Source organism: Sarcophilus harrisii, chromosome 1 (genome assembly GCF_902635505.1).
Source record: "Sarcophilus harrisii chromosome 1, mSarHar1.11, whole genome shotgun sequence".
In the NCBI taxonomy this organism is placed as follows: domain Eukaryota; kingdom Metazoa; phylum Chordata; class Mammalia; order Dasyuromorphia; family Dasyuridae; genus Sarcophilus; species Sarcophilus harrisii.
In genome coordinates, this window is record NC_045426.1 from 64,811,959 (window position 1) to 64,834,166 (window position 22,208).

General features: G+C 37.5%; 1 protein-coding gene across 2 annotated transcripts in view; it reads right to left on the reverse strand.

Moving 5' to 3' along the window:
- Positions 1 to 16,385, reverse strand: part of EGFR (epidermal growth factor receptor) — a 224,592-nt gene extending 208,207 nt beyond the window's left edge. For both annotated transcript variants that reach the window (XM_031957089.1, XM_031957084.1), the window contains exon 1: positions 15,942 to 16,385. In XM_031957089.1, the coding sequence (XP_031812949.1) occupies positions 15,942 to 16,029 (88 nt within the window). In that variant the 5' untranslated portion in view covers positions 16,030 to 16,385. The remainder of the gene's footprint in view (positions 1 to 15,941) is intronic.
- Between the last annotated feature and the right edge of the window lie 5,823 nt (positions 16,386 to 22,208).

Sequence of the window (22,208 nt, forward strand, 5' to 3'; positions counted from 1 at the left end):
GCAGCTTTTAAGGTTTTTTTTATTCTTGGTATTCTTAGGCTCAAATACATTTTTATGGACTACATTCTTGGAAGGCAACATGGGAAGGTGGAAGCAAACATTGGTCCTATGGTCAGTGGAACCTAGGTACAAATCTTCTGCTACGTATTCCTTTAGAATTTGAGTAAATTAATTTCTAATGAACCTCAGTTTCCTTATCTCTAAAATAAGGGGATCTAGATGTATGATTCTAAGACTCTTGTTTGACTCAGTTTAAAAAAACAACTAGAAGGTGACCTTTTAAAAATAAACTACTTCATTGCACTGAATTTGCCTCCCAGGGCCCCTTCCTCATTTCTACTCCATCCCTTCAGGGCGCCAGTAATTCTCTCACAAGCTGAGTCAGCACTCAACTAGCTGCCAGAGTTAGCCTAAAGCCTGGGGGGAAGAGTGGTAAACTCAGACACTTTTAATATCCATAAGCCTCTAGGGTCCTGTGAGAATCTTGGAAAAACTTTCTTTTGAAGCTCATTAAAAAAATATTTAGCTCACTGAGACTTCAGACCCTTTACCATACTGCCTCATCAATACAGAAGGCCTTCCACGGATGGATCTTTACCAGGAACTCAAGTTCCTAAAAGCAGTCAAATGAAGAATGGCATTTGTTCTGGGGAGCATCAATCCATTTAGTTAGACTTAAGAGAAAAATCATCCCTTACTACTTTATGGTGACCTTAAAAAAAATGTTGGTCATTATATGGTGGGAAAATTTTTTTTTTTTTTTTTTTTGCCATGTTGGATATTTATAACATCATTTGGGGGTTATACAAAATTATCAACTTCTATAATTTAACCTTTGGGAGATTTGTACCTAACTTTTTCATAGGTCATATGCAACCTGGGGGCCAGATTTAGTCTGACAGTATTTTAATATTTTTTATTTCTTATCTCTAGAAAAGTCAGAGGCTTATTATTAGGAGTTAAAAGTGACAATAGAGGTCAATGGGTACCACCTTCTTATTTAACATATAAGAAAACTGAGGCTGGATGAAATTAGTTTTCCTACATTTATACAGCTAGTTCTTTCTATGTTATGCTGCTTCTTAAAAAGTCTAACTTAATGGACTGATATATGCTAGTATATATCCTTATGTTTAGTCTTATTCGTTTTAAAGAGTTAACTTTTGGATTCATATATCCTTTCTCTTTAAAGTATTCATCTGACATAGGGATTAAATATAATATTCTCTATTTGGCTTTGAAAATTCATCATAAGTTGGCTTCTTTCTATCTCTCCAGTGTTCTCACACTTTCCTCCACATTTTCTGGGGTCCAGCTCCTTATAAGATGCTCCATCTCATAACTCTGGAACATTTTCATCAGCTGTTTCTCCCATGCCTGAAACACTTTCCCTTTCCTCATCCTCACCTCCCAGATTCCCTGGATCCTTTCAAGTCTCAGCAAAACTTCCACCTTCTGCAAAAAATCTTTCCCATTCTTAATTGTATTGCCTTTCCTTTGAAACTACCACCAGTTTTTCCAGTCTATTCTTGTCGGTACTCTGGCCTTTTACAGGTTGTTTAAAAAAAAAAAAAAAAAAAAGATTCTGGTCTTTTACACCATTATACTTTGAGCCCTTTGAAAGCAGAGACTGTTTTTATATTTTTTTTTTGGGGGGGGGGGGAGAGGGTTGGCTTTATTTCACCAATGCTTTGCCATAGTAGGTGCTTAATAAAAGTTGTTGACTGACAGACAGCAGGATATAAATGGGAAAATGAGCAGGCAGCCAGAAGTATTGGAATGGTAAACAATGGCTGGCAGTTTAATAAGGTTGGGTTACCTTTAAGCGTCTGGTGATGTGGTACCTTTATTTTCCAATTCAGAATGGAATAAGTCGTCACACATAAGCTAGCCTTCTGGCCTACTTGAGTGGATAAATGCATTGTAAATATATTCTACCACTATGTTCAGTGAGAGAGGCTATTTCTAATAAATGAATGGAGTAGAAATTGTAAAAACTTGTCTAAATGGATGAAAGTTTTCTTGTCTTAAAAAAATAACTAGAACAAGGAATAATTCACAAATAAAAGCAGGATTTTTGTTTAATTATAGGAAGGCAGCAAAGTCACATAAACTTGAGCTCTGGACTCTTCTAACTGAAGAACTGGTAGCATCAAATTATAATTGTCTTACTCATTTTGGGACCTTGGACAATTTAATCTCCTTGAGCTTCATCTGTGAAATAGGCATTCTAGAACACAGAGGGCAGAATTATCTACTAGTGTTGTTTTGAGGAATACACCTTATAAACTGCAAAGAGGTATATAAATGTAAGTTATTATTATACTATGAATCATACTCTCCCCCTTTCATTTAGAAACCTGTGTTTTTATCTGCCATTCATACAAACAACTTGTTTTTGTTCTTTAAAAGGCAGTGGAAAAAAAAAAAAAACTATCAGCTCTGTAATCAAAAGGATCTGTATTCAGATCTCATTTCTAACACCTGTGTGACCTTGGACAAAACATTTAATCTCCTTAGATCTCAAGTTCCTTATCTGTACAATAAGGGAATTAGATGGCCTGAGATCTTCTAAGACTAAACATTTCTATTATGAAGTGGGGAGGGAGGAAAACATTAGGAACAAAGGGGTATCACCATGAAGTATCAATAAGAGAGAAAAATATAATGAAATAAAATGAACGTACTTGACAGGATATCCTCTGAAAATTCTCCTAGTTCTAAATCTATGATTCTGTATCATTTCAGTGAGCATGCTTTGATGAATTTATACCTCCAAACTCAGGCCACATGGCAGAATAGAGCAATTGGGGTGGGGGACTAGTGACTGAGAAGTTGGTCTCTGTTGCAAAAGAAACAGTGTTGATCTCAGACTTCAAAGAGACCCAACTCTGAGTATTAACTGTATGACCTTAAACAAATATTTTTTTATCTTTCCCTTCGTTTCTTCCTTCGTAAAAATGAATGATTTTTTAAACTCCTTATCTTCCATAGTTGTTCTAAGGAACATAATGAAAATGTTCAGTTGTGTTTTAAAACTAATTCTCCAAGAAGAAAAGATTCCGAAATAGTCAGGAATCAGAATTCCATTTATTATGCAACTTTAAGCCATTCAGAAGACAAAAGGAATAGAACCCGTAAGGGAAGTGAGGTGAGGCAACAAATATCTGCTTGCTCCCCCTACTTTCTCCAATGCAATCATCCTTTCCATGACTAGGTTGGTTTGCTAGGACAAGTGGAGAAGGTAATAACTGGGACAGAAATATCTTGAATCACAGAAAATATAATTTCTAGCATTTTACCCAAATTTTAAAATGCCCCAAAGGCAGATTTATACAGGTGTTGATGGCAAAAGAAATTATATGTGTTTTGCTTTCCTTTATGTATGCTATTTTTGTTCTATGATCCATCACAGTAACTCTGGAATTATGGGAAACTTCTCTTACTACAGTAGTACAGTATCTTTAAAAAAATATGGAGAGTAGGAATAGACGAGTGGGGAGGATAGGGTTTAACTAAGATTATCAAATTGAGATCAGTAGAAAGTCAAGAGGACTGTGAGAATGAATGAGATTATGCCATTAAAATGCCAGACTACATAATCACACTTTAATAGTTAATAAGTGAAGCCAGAAAGAAAAAAAAAGTTACAAAGGAGAAATAATGGAGAGGAATCAAAGGATCCAAAAGTCACGATGAGGTCTTAGAATAGATATGGCAGGATTGAAGGTCTGGGGGAAAAATGATTGTAATGAAAGAGGACAATTTCTGAAATGAACAGTTTTGAAAGATAATAAAATTTAATGTTTGACCCACCTGGCGTGTGGCTAGGGTACAACAGAAATGACAGAGAATGGATCTAAAGGAATATAATTGGGAAGACAAGGTGTTGGAAGGAAGGTTATCTGTGTGAAGGCTGAAGTTTCTGAAGATGATGGCAGGGAAAGCAATAGAAAAGTAATCAGATAGAGTGGAGAAAGTGTCTTAAGAGATTTCTAGATAGTAAAAACATGGAGAGAGAATGGCAGTCAGATGGTCTGAGTTTTAAAGGCAGAGGAGTTGAATGATAATGACAGGGCAAAGGTGTAAGAGTGTTTTTTTTTTAAAACAATGAAATCTCAGGTCTGAAAAACAACAGCATCACCTATAATAAAACAAGGATTTCTAAGGCTATCATGGAGAATAGGGTAGGATAAAGATTGGAGGGAATGTTGGGCTGAATCTTTGAACCTTCATCTGAATAGGGATAAAGGAGAGATAGTAACAAGTCAAGGCTTGTTCCTAGAGATGTGGCATTCTAAAAAAGGGATTAGGGGAATAGAAAATTGGACTATTTGTTGGAAAAGTTCATTAGGTACAATAATTATTCTAACAATAACAATGATGGTTTTTATTTATATAAAGGTTTACAAAGTGCCTTCCATAGTTTATTATCTCCATTTTATAGTTGAGAAAACTGAGATTTTTGAGTGAAGTCAAATGAATGCTACAGTTTAATAAGGCAGGTACTGGTACAATCTAAGGCAGGATGTGAATCTAGATCGGGGAGTGGGGGAAAGACAAATAATTGATATGCAGTGATGGGTCACAAAAAAAAAATGAATAGCTCTGCTTACAATACTAGTATTCTAGAGTGTATATTTTCACTGTTTGAACTTTCATTCCACTGTTCTCTGACTGCAACAGCTTATGGGGGAGTTGGAGGGGCAGAGGATGGTATAACTAATTGAAACCTTTCATAGTCTAGGTTCTACCATGCATCTGAATCCTCTCTCCTTTTTTGCTTGTATTGCAGGATTAAGTGACTTGTCCAGGGTCATACAGCTAGTAAATGTTTGAGGCCAAATATGAACTCAGGTCCTCCTGAGTTCAGTGTCAGTGCTCTAGCCATTGCACCACCTAGCTACCCTTCTTTCTCTCCATTCTTGGCAATCAATGCAGTTTGATATCCTACTAGAACTCTAGCCAGGAAAGTATTGGGTGGTCTTTATGGTAGCAAGAGATATAATGCCCTAGGGTACAGAGGTGAGTAATAGTATGGGTATAAATAACTGGGGACCTCTGCTGCAAAAATAACAGCTGTGCAGTTCTCTTCGAACCATAATAAGATGTAATAGCCAGCTTCCACAGCTATGAAAACACTACATTCACATATCTTAGAAGTCAAAGGTACACACTCAAGTTTGCCCAGCTGTAATCAGATCTCATTTATTTTTGTCATGGATTTTTATATTCCCACCAAAATGCTTGAACCAATCAGAATCTTTGCAGGATTCATCTGGTCACAGATTTTTGAAAGACTGAGTGCAAAAAAGGTGAACAGTTGAAACATAGTCAAGAGAAAGTGTCGTGATTACCCCACTTTCTTGTGAAAGAGGAATTCATGTTCAGATGTTGCTTCATTTTTTTTTTTTTTTGGAGGTCCCTTAGTAACCTTTGGTCAGGGACTTGAACTGGTTTACCTGGATAAAAAAAGATATACTTAATGAGCTAATCGTTCTTGCTCCATCTCTTAAGATGACTATATAAAACTGGCATCTATGGCGTCTCACTTGAAGATCACCTGGTATCAATTAAGTGTTATCTACCACATAGATACTACTCCTTCACCTAAATTGTATCCTTTTGTGGTTTGTGATAATTCCAGTACTAGTTATTACATTTTTAAAAAATAGGACATGTGAGGTTCACAAGAGCATCATTAGTTATAAAGTAGTTTGTTTGGCTTCCTTTAAGCTGTCCAGGTCATAGGAAGATCCATTGAAGTCTTCAGGACACAGGAGAGTCACTATAGCTGTCTTCAAGTATCAGAATGTCATGGAAAAGCAATTAGACTGGTTTTTTGTTGTTGTTGTTTTTGACCCCAAAGGGCAGAACTAGGGGCAATGAGTGGAAGTTGCCCAAAGACATATTTAGGCCCAATGTCAGGAAAAACATCCGAATAATTAGGGCTGTCCAAATTGGATAGACAGCCTTAAAAAATAGGAAGTTCTCCTTCAGTTTATCCATACAACAGTCCTGAGACACAGATGCTATTTTTATCCCCATTTTTTAGATGAGGAAATTGAGGCAGAGCTCTCATAAAGCAGGCTCAAAGAACTTAAGACCATTTCAGGTCTTCCCACTATTGACTATAGTTTCCTTTGTCTCCCACTTGTAAACTGATGCTTCTAATTTGTTGCAGGAGCTCTGAAGTCAGATATATATTACTAGTGGGTGTAAAATGAGAATAAATAGAAGATCCCTTCAGGCCCTTACTCAGAGCTTATGAGCAACACCCAGCAATCTTGTGACATTCATTTAAAATCATGGAGTAGTCTTCTATATTATCTTACCATAGAATTCTTTTATAAACCTAAACCTTAAAATGCCATATAGATGTTAGCGATTACCAGCTATCTCATTCTAGATGTCCCCCTTTTTAAAGTTTTATTTTGAAGAGCTGAAATGATAAGAAGGCTGAATTCTGAACAGGTGACCAATTTGTATTTAATTTCATTTAGAAGTACTTTATTTTGGATTAGGTACCGATTCCCTTCAGGAAGAACCCCCTCTACCCCCACCACACACACACACACACACACACACACACACACACACACACACATAAGTTAAAGCTTTTTATTTACAAAAAATAGGCATCCACCTTATGTTCATTAAGCTTTGGGTTCTTAGAACATCACTGATTTCTATTGTTTTAAATGTTTAGTATTTTGTAACTGGGCAACTTTGTGAATATTAAGTAACTGTTGCTCAACTTTTCTAAAAGTCCAATTTATCAAGCTGAAGATTTTCAATATAATACAACATAATAAGGAAAGATAGATTCAGATAATCCCCCCAAATCCACACCCGACTGGTGTTTTTCTCAATCAGTTCTTTCCAAAGCCAGAAATACCACCAAGTTTGCATTCCTACAATGGGGATTCTGAGGACAAAATTTACCCAATTAAATGAAGCAAAGAGCTGAAAAATTGCCTAATTAGCTAGGTAATATCGACCCACTTCATCAAATTGCTCAATTTTCTGTTTTGCCTTGGCTATTGATTAAAAGTGAAATGCCCTAGCAACTACTTGTGCAAGATAGAGGACTGATGTCCAAAAAACTACCTAGACATCATTACAGCTGACTAGTTGCAAAGTCAGTTAATTTATTCAGGTTTGGGGAATTATATGTCTGTCTAAAAATACAAAATACATTTAATATAGAAGGATGACAGAGGTTTTTAGTTATTAAAGATCAATTGCTCATTTTATTGAGGGTTAATTACATATTGGATCATATTTGCAAGGGATATGGAAATGAGAAAAATTATGACAGGGAAGATAGTCCTTGATGGCTATCTCCTTTTAAATGTTTTCCTTCTAGACATAAATATAATTTTAGGGTAGCCTCACTCTTAATGTACAGGATAGGGAAGGGAGGAAAAAAAGTATTTCTTCCACAGTTATTTTAACAATATATAGTCATGGAAAGTTCCCAAAAGAAGCCCAGGTTGTTTAATAGCTTATATTAAAAACAGTGAGAGAGATATCTTAGCGCCACAACCCTATATTAAAATTGTCCCTTTAAGTAATGGCTGTTTACTCATTCTAATGAGTTTAAAATATGTGCTTTCATTTAAATCAAAGAAACTACCGACTACTGATTTGTACATAGAGACAATCAGAATTTGCCAGAGGCATACCTGACTGACCTGAGCTTTAAAAAACAAAAACAAAAATCAAGCTACTTTCTCCACTTATTTCCTTTTTCTTTATATACTCATAGACCTCACTGAAATTTTTAATTAAAATGGCAATTTTTTTAAAAGACCCTCTAGACTCACCATTTAAAATACATGGGTTTGCAGCACCCAGATCCAATATCCAACACCTTATGTCATCAGAGTATATAACATGCTTTTTTTTAGAAATTTCCACAGAAATCCATGGGGAGAAGAGTTAACAAGACAGATAGGGAGACTGAGACACTGGGGTAGAAAGGAAAGAGGAGAAAGGGAAATATTGAGAGAGGAAAGAAAGAAACATGCCTCTAGTTTGAAATGTAACTGTGCTTAGTGGTTATAGAGTACCACACTTTGAGTAAGGAAAACTTCCAATCCTATTGCAGACACTGTAACTATGTAACTATCGTACTTGGGTGAGTTATTTAATCTCTCTCAATCTATTTCTTCATCTATAAAATAGGAATAGCAACAGTACCTATATTTTTGGGGACTTTGGGGAGGATCAAATTAGCTACTTTATAATGCTTTATAAACCTTAAAGTTCTATAAAAGTCTTAGTGATCGTAATCATCATCATCACTAGTACTACTAATATATAGAAAGTGATAGTAATAGTGGTAGTAGTAGTGGTAATAGTAATAGTAGTAGTATACAGTAATATATACGAAGTGTAAAGAACACTTTACACTACCTATATATTACAGAAGAAATTTATCCAAGGCTAGAAGTGGATAAAATAGAAAACTTACAAGAAACGTATGATTATGGCTATAAGGGTCTCAGTTATTTTTCCACATATAGGCTTCCTGAATGCTACTTTTTGATTTGCTTTCAAACTCATAGAATTTAAGGCTGAAGGGATTTTCAAAAAGATCAAATCAAACAGTGTAACTCCTTTCTTCATTTTATAGAAGGAAAGACTATTCAAAAAATTCTAATCTGTTTTGTTTTTTCCAAAGTAGAATCATGGACAGTAGTTTCTCAGCCAAATAGAGAAAGGCGAAATAACTTTCAAAATGGGCAAAGAAATGAGTAAATGTACAAATAAATGAATATTCTCTTTAGTTAGTGCAATGATTTTTAAAGGTAGTTAATATCAACTCCCATTGTATATTGTTTTTAATCTATCAGAGGTTTGTTATTTCCAAACTGTTCTCTTTCCTTGGAAGATCTAGATTACAAAACATGATATTATGGGCTTTTGAGCAATACATAATCCCCAGTGATGTTTTTATAAATATGATCTATGCACCATACCTACTGAGATTCTAGGAGAATGGTGACAGAGATGAAGAAATCAATTGTGAAAAGAGGAGGTCATTTGCCATCCTGTTCTTGTGGCACATTAATATAGGAAACAATTCTGAAAGAGATCTCTTGAAAATAAATACCCTGAGTCAATAATGACCATTTGTTTTTAGACATTCTTGGACTCCTAAGGTGGAGGAGTCATAACAATAAAATGAAATGAGACTTGTGTAAAATATGTATGATCTGAGGCATATACTCTAATGTTAAGAAGATGAATGGGGAAGTAATAGTGATAATAACTTTAAAATAGAATGAATAAACAAAATATATCTGTTTTGTTTATTTTGACAAATAATATTCCTATACTTTATAATGTTCTGTAGCTTATCAGAAAATAACATAATGCATTATAAAATAATGACATTACTGGAACAAGCTCTATATTTTTCTATTATTCAATCTATGCTGATACTAACATTAGGAAGAAATCAAAAATACCATTCAAAATCATTAATAAGCAAAATACTAAGTGTATGATGTTTAGACAACTCCTTGAATATAGCTAAAACACTCATAGTTATAATAAACTAAATTTGCCACACTGCACAAAAAGATGCTTTCAATGGATTTAGTAGTTGTTTCCCTCCTTGATAGTTCTGATGCCATACCCAAAAATAGCCAAGCAGCCCCCTTTCTAATAATGAGATAAGTACGGCTGATAAACTCAAAAAAGTAAAGAATTCCTAGACTTTTCCACAGGAAGTGTCAGCTCAACATGTCAAAGAGTTGATGTGCAAGAAAGAAAAAAAAAACAATAAGAAAGATACAAATAGGAGTAAGAGAAATTGAGTTCTGTAGTCATAATAACTTGTATTTTTCTAATGAAAATTTCTAATGAAATCTCTGATAGATTAAAAACAATATACAATGGGAGTTGACACTACCTTTAAAAATCATTGCACTAACTAAAGAGAATATACATTTATTTGTACATTTACTCATTTCTTTGCCCATTTTGAAAGTTATTTTTATGATACTCTTCCTTAGCAAATGCCTTTCTCTATTTGGCTGAGAAACTACTGTCCATGATTCTACTTTGGAAAAAACAAAACATTTCTAATGAAATGAGATTTCTAATCAAATCTCTTTGCCAATTTAGATTCAAAGAAATAATACTTCTGAAAAACAAAGATATTCAAGTGTACTTTTCTATATCCAGCTAATTAGCTCACATTTCCCTTATATCCTACATATATACTCCCTTCCCCCCAAGGCAATTGGGGTTGTGACTTGCCTAAGGTCACACAACTAGTACATGTTAAGTGTCTGAGGTCAAATTTTGAACTCGGGTCCTCCTGCCTTCAGGGCTGGTACTCTATCTACTGAGCCACCTACGTGCCCCATATTCTATTATATTTTAAGCACAGACTCAAGGACAAACACTAATCCTAAATATTAGCATTTTCCTAATATGTAGTTGCTTACTGTTTGTTTCAGGAGTGGGGGAGGGAGGGAGAAGGGATGGGGAGGGAAGGAAAGAAAGGAGAGAGTAAATTTATCATTTTTTTTTAAATTAAAGCTTTTTATTTTCAAAACACGTGCATGGATAACTTTTTAATATTAACATTAACCCTTGCAAAATCTTATGTTCCGAATTTAACATTTAGAAATACAGTTGACAATAAACCTATTATCTGAGTTTAATTCAAGTTAATTAGTTATTTTTACACTTATTCTGTGCCTAGAATAACGATGCAAGTTATTTCCTATATTTTCATTGTTATTTCTCCATTCAGTGGGACCACAAATGGGCAAGGCAGGAAGAAAGGCTTTAAAACTGGCTATTTAACCACTTCTTAATAATTATTAAGAAAACCAACTGGATTAATATGTTAGGATATTGGGTTTGTATCCCAAAGTCTAGCTTAATTCTTTATACCCGATGAACATTCAACAAGCATTATTGACTGAGTGATTTGTTCATTTACCTATTCCAGCTGATTTTAGTCATCTGCAATCTAAAATCAGTTGTACTTTTGACTTGGTCAGTTTCATGAAGATCAACCTGGGTGACTGTCCAGCAGTCCTCCATAAAGGGGGGGAAACCCCAGCTCACTGAAAAACTTAAGATACTCACATGAGTTGGACAATACAACTTCTAAGGTCCTTAAAATGATCCCTTGCAGCTCTCAATTTATGACCCTTTGAATCTGTGGCATAGAAGATCTTTATATGAAAGAATCTAGAAAATGACATATTAGATTTGACACTAGAAAATAAAGGGAGAATTGTGAAAGGTTACAATAAAGGGAAGTGCTTTGGTGGCATAGTGGATAAAGTGTGGAATTTGGGATTACAGAAGATTTGACACATATTAACTGTATGATCCTGGGCCAATCATTTAGCCTCTTTCGGCCTCAGTTTCCTTATTTGTAAAATAAGAATAATAATACCTTCCCACAAAGTTTTTGTAAGTTGGAGATGAGATAACAGGTAAAGTGCTTTGTAAGTCTCAAAATATTACATAAGTTTTTTTTTCTCCTAAATTAAAAAATAATACTAGAACTGGAGAAGAGCTCCTGAAATTGATAACTAAAAGATAAAGAATAAAAAAAAAAACACAACATTTATTTTTGCTGCACTTTAAGCTGCAAAATATTTTGCAAGAGATGAAATCCCTCTATATTTTTTAGCCTAGCCCATCTAGTGTGCTATGTTTGTGAAACATTATGCCTTAGTCACTCATTCATTTATAAAACAGAGCAGTCTGTTCTTGACTAGCATGAATTAGATAAGTTCTCATTGGAGGTCTCAAAGCTCATTATAAACATGTGTTATGATGCCCAATTTGCATATATGCCTGGAGAAACACAAAACAGTAACCAGTTTTGTCCATTGAGTAGCTGCCTAGGCAAGCCAGAAATCAGACTGATAATCTGGAGGAGCACCATAAATGTTATTCTTACTATGTCTAGTTAGCTCAGATTGGTAACAGCATAATGCAAGAGGCCAAGGTCATAGGTTTTATTTAAGAACAGTGCATAGCATCTTTCACCTCATCCTGAAATCTTGCAAAAGTATGGCATTGGTCATAGGAATGGAGGGCAGTCTGAACCTTAAAGTATGAATGGATTAACACAAAATCTATCAATAATATTGGAAAAATAACTCAAAATTCACTTTACTGATCACATCTTGCAGTACAAACCAACACTACTGTCATATGTAAAAGACATAACTTTACTTATTCTGCTATCTTGGACCACATCCAAAAAGGCCTAACTACTTATGGGACAAAAGAACACAATGGCATTATAAGGTAGTCTCACCTGGAAGGAAAATATGTATATATTATACAGGAAAACATTGTGAGTAGGAAATAAGATATTTCATAGTATTTTGTATTTGTTGATGATCCAAGCAAGGACCAATGCAGGTCATTAAAATGCTTCCTTGTAAGCTTTTTCAGATCCCCATGTGAGATTTACAGCAGTAAAATTTATTCTCTCTAAATCTGAGACAGAGTAACTAGTACATGACTTATTTAGAAGCAGAGAGAAAATCAAGAACTCCACCCTTCATGGTACACCAAGGACTCGACTAGTCATATACTTCATGCTTTGGTCCAGTGTAGTAGGATTTTTGTTCTTGGTTGTAAACATCCATCTGCCTTAGTGTAACAAACAAACTTTTTTTGAAGAGCAAAGGAAACATTTTGTGGGTGGATTATTGAAACTGAAGACAGGTGATTTTATGTTCTCACATTCCTGGACTCTGATCACCTTTTAAGAATCAGACTAGCCAGAAGGACAAGTATGAAGAGAAATGCTCTGCTAAGGATTGCTTTTGGTCAGAATACCTTAAAGACTAGACTAGATATAAAGAGGAAAACAAGTCAAACTGTTTTATTCTTTTTAAAAAACATGGCTGATTGTCCATTTTTGGTGAGGAAAAAAATTATTAATGGCCATCAGCTCTTCAATACTATCTCATTTTTAAAATTTTTTTTTAGAATATTTGGGAGCTGCCTCATGTTAACATCCTAATTATGATCATTTCCCCAATAGAATATGGGACAGGGTTCACTTGTACAACTTTCACTGCATTTCTTGGTAGTAAGTGAAAAAATTAAGGTTGAAAGCATTGCAACAGCCCACCAGGGATGAGACCGGTTTGTTACACTTAGTACAATAAGTACACAAAGATCTCTTTCGCTATCATAGCGCAATTCAGAATTTCTTGGATTTGCAAAACAGTTTACAAATATTTTATTAGTTACTCTCAGCATCCAATCTATCCCGGGACCCCAAGTCAGTAGTTTCTTCCTCAACTTTGCAATGGAGGCAACAAGAGAGGAAGAGGCTTGTTCTGGATCACACCACAAATTGCTCTTCATTCTCTAATAGAACCTCTGAGCTACTTCCTTAAAAATAGACCATTTTGGACAGAAAGGGTGGGAAGAGAAAGAATGAAAAGAACTTGGGAGAAAAATCTGGACTTGGAACAAGGAGATGTTTGCTTTGACTTTCAAAAGAGGGTGATCATCATTTCCCTTTCTAGTCTTCTATTATCTGCCCAAGGTCAAAAGGTTGAAGTCACACACACCTGTCATTGTTCTTTTAAATACACAAAGTTTCTACTCTCAAGATTTAAACAAATATCTTTTAAATATTCTTATTTTCTTATAGTTTGGTCCTTTTAATCCCCATACTAAAGAAGATTCTATTTTAAACGAATGCAAAAAGAGCACGTTAAATTACATGTTCTCAGAAATAGCTGAAACATTTAAAAGTATAGATACTAGAAAGTTTTCAAGCATAAGAAATATTCAAGGGTATGTGAAAATATCAATCTTCAAGTGATGAATTGATATCAGAAAGGTAATCTTGTATGAAGAGAAAAAGAATTTTGTTTGCCTCTATGATTCTTAAGTGTGAGGTAAAATAAACTGATGTAAAATTAATTTTAAAAATATGAAAAAAGTCATTTTACACTTTGATGAGAAACCTCAGGCTAACTCATTAAATGAAAAAAAAAAACAACAGTTCTGATCTTTCAACACTGACGACTCTCCCTCCAGTATTGGAGAATATTCACCCTCTCACCTACATTTTGCAGGTTTGATATAGTAATCTGTTTCAAAACATCTTTATCGGTACAAGGGCAAATATAGCCAGGAAGTTTATAACTCCTCCCCCCACTTCCCATCCACAAGATCTCTCCCTTTCCCCTCTCTCTGGTTCTGTCTTTCACACACACTAGACACACACAAAACCAACACCCTATGCCTATGACATCAACAACAGGTCGGAACCTGACTCTTGGAACACGAGTTCCTTGATTTTAAGATTGTGCAATTAGAATCTTTTCTGAGGGAGACGTGTTGCTTGTTCCAAGGGAGCTTATTGTCAGTAGTCACGAAATCAGATTCTCTCAGGCTTGGTGCGGAAAGAATGGTGGATCCTCGCGTTGACTGTCTAACTCCTCATCCCACCCCCGAGAAGAGAATGAGTATGTAGTCTTCAAGTTATTCCCCAAAATGATTTGCACTGGAATCCTCAAAAGGGATTCCTGTCATCATTTGGTTCTGAGGATTTTAGAATCTATTTTTCTAGCATCTGCTTCTTCAAAGAAACCCTGGAGAACCCATTCAGGATCCCGGAACTGCCCCCTAGAAGTTAACAAAGTATTTCAAGAAGCCTGGGAAGAACCTGAAATGACCCAGAGTGGGAAATAAGGAGGAAAGGTAGTAGTGAGAAAACCAGAGGTGAGCAGGGAGAGTCCCGGCTGTATAGATTAATCTTACACAGATCCGCGTATCTTGTAGGGCAGGTTGGGATCAAACACAAGCTGACTGACTGTCCGGCACTGGAGTGGGAAAGGGAGAGGGAAAGAGGGAAAAGAGGGAGGGAGGAAGGGAGAGAGGCAGACAAAAAAAAAAAAAAAAAAAACTGAAAGGAGAAGTAAGGCTAAATCCTGCCGTTTTGTGAGGGGGACTTGAGTGTAAAGAATGGGAATAGGGGCTGAGGGGCTCGATTCTCGAGACTTTTACCTAGTTCTAGTGTGCAAGGGGAAGGGTTCACGTTACTCCTAACCCTCACAAACCCCAACCCGGACTAGTGACAGACTACCGAAAAAGAGCAAAGAACGTGAGCGAGTAAGCCAAAATGGTCTATCCCTTAAATTTGGAGCATGGGAGTTATTAGCCGGCCAGAGAACTGGACAGGTGACAGCCTTAGTAGTATTCAGTGGGACACATCTCCAGCCTGACGTCTCACGCCCTCATGTTTTGCTGTCCCGGCAAGTACGAGGACTGTCTTGTTATGCTCCTGAGGAAAAGTCGGGGTGGGGTGGGGGAAGGGCTGTCACATGGAATCCTGTCCCATTATTCTTGCCGCACAGTGTGACACCCCCTCCCAGAATAGATTGTGGGCAATGTCTAGGTTCCTCGACCCCCAGAACTCTATCTCAGTTTCCTCCCCACCCCCGCCTCCCGCCAGTCTCCTCAGCGGGCCAAGGAGACGAAAACCGGCTGAAAGTTTCCTGTACAAACGTAGACTGAACTCGCGGAGCCAAGCAGGGCGCGTCCTGGAACGGGTGATTCTGGACACCAGGTTTCCATTCTAGACCTCAGTTCCCCGGCCAGAGATCCCCAGTGCCCCCTCTTCCTGGGCCAGACAAGATTGTTAGAACAGCCCCGCCAGACTCAGTCCAGACGCAGGGTCTTGGTCAGAAACTCACAGCTGATCTTGCAGGAAACCGGGGAGGGAAAGGGGAGCGCCGGCCGACCCGGACCAAGCGAGCCCTAAGGAGATAGGGAGCCGACTAGGGCTGAGGTTGAGACAGGGGCTGGGGCTGGGGAAAGGTGTGGAAAGGGGGCAGGCGAGCTGGCAGACCAGGTGCGGGCGGAGATAGGGTAGGAGACACAGGGGAGGCGGGAGACGAAGGCGACACCTTTACCTTTCTTTTCCTCCAGCGCCGAGTTCAGGGAGAAATGTCCGGCAAGCAGCACCAGGACAGCGGCTCCAGCAGCCCCGTAGAGCCCCATCGCCACACCGGATCGAAGAAGGTCCGAGTCCCGGTGTCCCAAAGTGATCTCACGCACCCACTAACACCTTTTCCCGGCCCCTGCACCCAAGCCGCTTAGGGCGGCAGAACGCCGCTTAGGGTAGATGGTCTTCGGCCAGGTGGAGAATCAATCAATCCCAAGAAGTCCAGAGCGTCTGCCTTTTGCTTTCCTTCCTTTGACGTCTGAAAGCCCCTCCTTGTGCCCTCTTTGCCTCGGACTCCTGTTGCCAGACCGGCTGGCTTAGCAGACCATGCCGGGAAGCGGCTGCCGCTGAGCTGCTCCAGCTACTGCTGCCGCCCGAACGCCAGGAGGGAGGGGAGGTGGAGAAGGAGGAGAAGGAGGAGGAGGAGGAGGAGTGAGGAGAAGGAGGCGGTACCGCACTGCCCCTGCCTCTGTGCTGTGTGAATGTGTGTGTATATGTGTGTGCGTGTGCGTGTGTGCCGAAGCTCCTAGCGCGCGCTGAGCACCAGGGGTGGGGGTGGGGGGGGGGTCGGGACAATTTTAAGGGATGGGAGTTTGGGGTGGGGGCTGGGAGCTACTGTCAACTCCAATCCTTCGGTATACACGTGTGAATGTGAGCTGGTTTTTGTTTTTTTTTCCTTTTTCCCTCTTTGAGGGAGAGGTGGGGGAGAGGCAGGGAAAGAAACGCTGAAGGTGTTTCCTCACTCTTGATCTAGGCTGGCCTTGACCCTGACTTACAGCTGATTTCTGCACTCTCGAGGCTCCTTTCCTTCTTCCTTCACCTCCAGCCTCTCAGAAAAAAACCCAAAAACTTTCCCCCAACTTCAAGTCCTACTCGCAGGCTTCCCCTTAGAGAATCACGGATCAAAGACTTTGGCGATGTCAAAAGGGTCGGGAGAAGGCTACCCCTTCTTGGTTGGGCCACCAGCACCGGGTAAAGCCCGGTAAAGCCAAGTAGGGGACAGCGGGAGGATTTCAGGGTGACAGTGGGCGGGGCCAGAAGGGCAGAGCAAAAGGAGAATTTGTGATCCTTTTCTTTCCCAGAGAAGGCTCTTAGATCTTAGTTATATTAAGTGCATAGTTCAGGGTTCTAGGAGAGTTCGGCCAGAAGCATCTTCTCCCTGGTTTCGTCTGCCACAAAAGAGAAGGGCAGAGCTTCTCTGAAGCCTCCCTTCTCTGTCTGGGGGAGGGAGGGGGTGAGGAAGAAGTTCACTTCAGTGCAGTGTATCGTGGCTTACAGGAACAAACGTTCCCCCCAACCTATTAATTTTCCAAAAAACAAAACAAAACAAAACTTCCTCAGTTCCTAATACTTTTCAATCACATTTCCCTCTCTGCCCTTTTAGGGTTTTCGGGTCAGGGAACTTTTTATTTGAGGACCCCAGAGCTCAAAAATTAAAAAATCTTATGTTTAAGTAGAAAACAATGGTGAAAATTAGTGAAAGCGTAACCCAGTTTAAAACCCAGCTCAGAAGTAAGGCCTTGAATAAAACAAACAAACAAGCAAACTACTAGTAACTGAATGTTACAGGATGTTTGAAAGTTACAGAGCTACAGATGTAATTTTTGGGAAAGCACAGCAAGGGTTGAAGGAAACTTTTTTTTAAGGATGGTCATTAGTCAATTATTTACATACACACATCTTCCTTCATAGTCTCATATGTGCATATATGTAGATAATTTCATAACATGTACAAAAATGGAAAACCATCTATTATTTTGTGAAATAAAGTGATTCCTATCTCTTTCTTTTTAATGTATTGATTTATTATTTGCTAAAGAATGAGTGTTATGTAGCCCTTTTGCCACAGTTTGCCATGAAGATTTTACCAAGCGTCCTTCCTCCTTCCCATCCCTCAAAGTTCACAAATAATTAACTATTAACTATTATCATAGCAGGAAGAAACCAATTTTCCAAGTTCTAAATTAGGAGGCAAAGAAGGAATAAAACAAAAAATAGTCATATCTACACAAAGCAGTACTTTTTATTTCTGTGTTCTTCAAGGCTTTTTAAAAAAAACAATTTGTAACCCCCCCTTCTCTTGTCTTGTCTTCTGTCCTGTCCTCTCTTCTCCTTCTCTCTCTCTCTCTCTCTCTCTCTCTCTCTCTCTCTCTCACACACACACACACACACACACACACACACACACATTTGGCTTTCAGCAACCTGAATCATCTATTTTTCATCTATCGTAGCAAAGGGTATAGAACCTAGGATCAGGAAATGGAGATCATAGTGGTGCAATAGCTATGGATTATAATTATTTCCCTTTTTAAAAAGTACCCTTAGAAGGAGACTTTAGTGAATGACAGAGAGAGTACTAGGAAGAAAAAAAAAAAACTTGATTAAAAGCTAATTGACCTATTATTTAGCAATAAAATTATAATAGTAAGATTGCTTCTACAGAGTTAATATAAAACTAATTACAAAAGGAATAAACAGCCCTTAGTTGCCCAATTACAATTGATTTTTGAGTTGGTGGTATTAAAAAAAATCAGACCTTCATTTCATTCATAATCTTTTTTCCACTTAAAAGACCACTACTCTATTCTAGGCCACCAACATTTCTCACCAAAACTATAGTAATAGCCTAATTGGTATCCCTGCCATCTCTTCCCTCTCAAAGCCATCCTCCATAGTATAAATATGAATATAGTTAAATAATTGATGGGGGAATAAAAAGAATTAATGCTGCAAATGACCTTGGACATAATCTAATCAAATCCCTTTATTTTACAAATTTGGAAACTTAGGTTAAGTGATTTATTCAATGTTAGGCTGGTTTGTGACAATTTGAACTATGTTCTTTGATTCCAAAGCTCATACATCTTCCTTTATACCATATTCCCTTTTCCTAAGGTAGAGGTCTGACCATGATATTCCCTTGTTCAAAATACCTTCTCTGGCTCCCTACTGCCTCTTTAAAAAAAAATGACATTTAGGGTCTCTGGCAATCTAATTTCCACCTACCTTTTCAACCTTATTTCACAGTATTTCCTTTCACCTACTCTGTTCTGGCCTGAATGGAATGCCTAACTCATTATTCTCTCTTTCCTTCCCATTCAATCACACAAATCATGTACCATGCCTATAGTGCCTCCTCAATTCAAAAACCTAAACTTTGACGCTCAATTTAAGTGCTACCTCTCCCGTGAAGTCTTTTCTGTTCCTTCCCTTTCCATCAAATTACCTTCTATTTCCTTAGGTACATGTTGTGTTTCCCTCTGTAGCATGTAAGTCCTTTTGAAAAAGGACTATTTTTCATAATAGTATCACCTGCAATCAGTGCCTTGGGTATAGAAGAGGTTTTTAAAATGTTGAAGGTAATTTGTTGAAATAACCTAGAGTTTGGGAAAACATTGTACGAAAAAACAGCAAGATTGTGTGATGATCATCTGTGTTAGATTTAGCTCTTCTCAGCAATTCAGTGATCTAAGGCAATTCCAAAAAAACTTTGGATGGAAATGCCATACATACCCAGAAAGAGAACTATGGAGACTGAAGGCAGATCAAAATATACTGTTTTCACTTACCCCTTCTCATAGCTTTTCCCTTTTGTTCTAATTTTTCTCTCCCAATATCACTGGTATAGAAATATGTTAAAACAAACAAACAAACAAACAAACAAACTAGAATTTTCTCTTCTTCATAGCCTCATTGGATCATACAGTACATAGATCTAGAAAAGATATATGAGGCTACCTAGTTCAAATCATTCATTTTACAGATAAGAAAACTAAGGCTGGGAAAGACGATATGGTTTATCTGAGGTTACATGGGTAATGACTATCAGATTCTATATCCATGACCAATTCTACCAGTCTATCCTCCTGACATTCAGTCTGCACTAAGCCTCTCCACTCTTAGTTTACTAATTCTTGGCTTGGGGTTATTTGCTTTAATCTGGAAAGAATTTTAGAGAAGATTTTATTTAATCCCTTTACTTTCTAGAAATCGGAAGTGAAAACCAAAGAAAGAATTTGACTTGTCCAATATCATATTAGTAGTAAGTGGCACAATTTTCTGGCTTTAAATCCAGTTCTTTGTACTAGTTTTTCTAGACAAAGTTGAAGAATCTCCATCAACTGGAGGGGAATCAGAGATTCTGTAGAGAAGGTGGTACTTAAAATGAAACCAAAAGAAAAGGAAGGAGTAACAAGGAAGGGGTGTGCTCTAGCTGTGAATAAATGCCTGAGTAAATGCATTGAGGTCAGAGTGCAGAATGGTCTAGATCAGGAAACTGCTGATATCCCAGAGTGTGTGAATGCTAATAAGGTGAGATAAGACAGGAAAGGTAGGTAGATTGTAGAAGGCCTTAAATGCTTGACTGGGGAATTTGTAATTATGTACACTATAGCCTCGTGTTGTTTCTTTGTAGAGAACTGCACTCTCCTGGCATAAAAGACACTGTAGTGTGTTAAGATAGTATCACAAAGGAACATGTAATTTATGATTGTTCTGACGCACTTCCATGCATGAAATAATCCTCATAAAAACAATCAGGTCTTACCATTGCCATCTGCATTAGTTTAAGATTGGTGATGAAGTGCAATGTATTTATAGTTCTTCAAAGCTTATTGAATGGTCTAAAACACTTCCCCAGAATATTGGGTAAATAAAAGTATGTTGAATCTTACCTAGGGAAAAAAAAAAAAAACAAAACAAGTTCAATTTTTGCTGAAGTTAAAAGAATCCAACCTAACCAGTATTTATTGAGTGCCTACCACATGCAAGTGCTGGACTAATCACTGAATTCCCCATAAAAGGTCAGCTGCTGACCTTCAGTTGAACATTATAGAGGACACAATAAGTAAATCGCTGAAGCGATTTTAGTTTTAGTGCATAGAGCTTCTGGCTTGGAGTTAAAAAGAGGTCTTTTTCTGAATTCAAATCTGGCCTCAGACACTTACTAGCTGAATGACCTGGGGCAAATCAAAATCAAAATTTTGTTTGCCTTAGTTTCTTCATGTGAAAAAATGAGCTGAGGGAGGAAATGGTAATTCATTCCGGCATCTTTGCCATGAAAACCCCAAATGTGGTCATGAATAGTCAGACATGACTGAAGCAACTGAATAACAATGAATTGTGTTCAGAGTCTTTGAGTTTAAGATTGTACTAAGACTTTGGGGACACTGTGTACATATATGATAGTTGTATAAGGAAGGAATGAACAACTGAGAGGATCAGGAAAGGCTTGTAGTAAGAAAAGATCCATGAGCTGAAACTTGATGGAAGCTAGGAGTTCTAATGGTTTTTAGATGTATATACTCCAGGACCAAGATTTCTTATCCTTCTTTCTTTTTTTCTCAATCCGTTCAACCCCATTGATTCCTCTTTTTGTAGGAAACCATATCTTCCCCTTACCTGTAGCTTATATTTGCTTTTGAATAAAGAACTCCTGAGGATGAAAAACAAATGATGACCATTTCAGAGACCAAATAATAACATACAATTTGGAGGTGGGAGAAGGGCTAGCAAGGGTTGGGATATAACATTGTGGCTAGTGCATTGACCTTCAAGTCAAGAAGATACTGCATAACCATGGGAAAGTCAATTAACCTTTTTTTGTTGTTGTTGTTGAGGCAATTGGGGTTAAGTGACTTGCCCAGGGTCACACAGCTAGGAAGTGTTAAGTGTCTGAGATCAGATTTGAATTCAGGTCCTCCTGACTTCAGGGCTGGTGCTTTATCCACTGTGCCACCTAGATGCCCCAATTAATCTTTTTAAGATTAATTTTGTTCATCTATAATATATATATTATATAATATTATATAATATATAAAGATGACATATGTGATACTTTATTTCATAGAATTATTGTGAGATTCAAATGGGATGGTATCTAAAAACTGCCTTAAACATTTTAAAATGCTAAATAAATGTTAGTTATTAGAAACACTATATTTCAAACTTAACAGAGACCTCAGCAGCCATTTAATTCAATCTATACCTGATAAAGAAGCCCTTTTACAAGATATCTAATAAGTAGTTATATAATCTTTAGTTGAGTAGAGCAATAAGGCTGAACTCACCACCTCCTGAGGCAAGCTGTTCCATACTGGGATAGATAGCACTGACTGCCAGGGAGTTGTTTTTGAAATCAAGTTTAAGTTTGCCTCCTCTTTGCATCTTCTGGTTAATTCTACTCATTCCTCCTAATTTTGCCCTCTAGGATCAAGTAGGACAAGCCTAACCC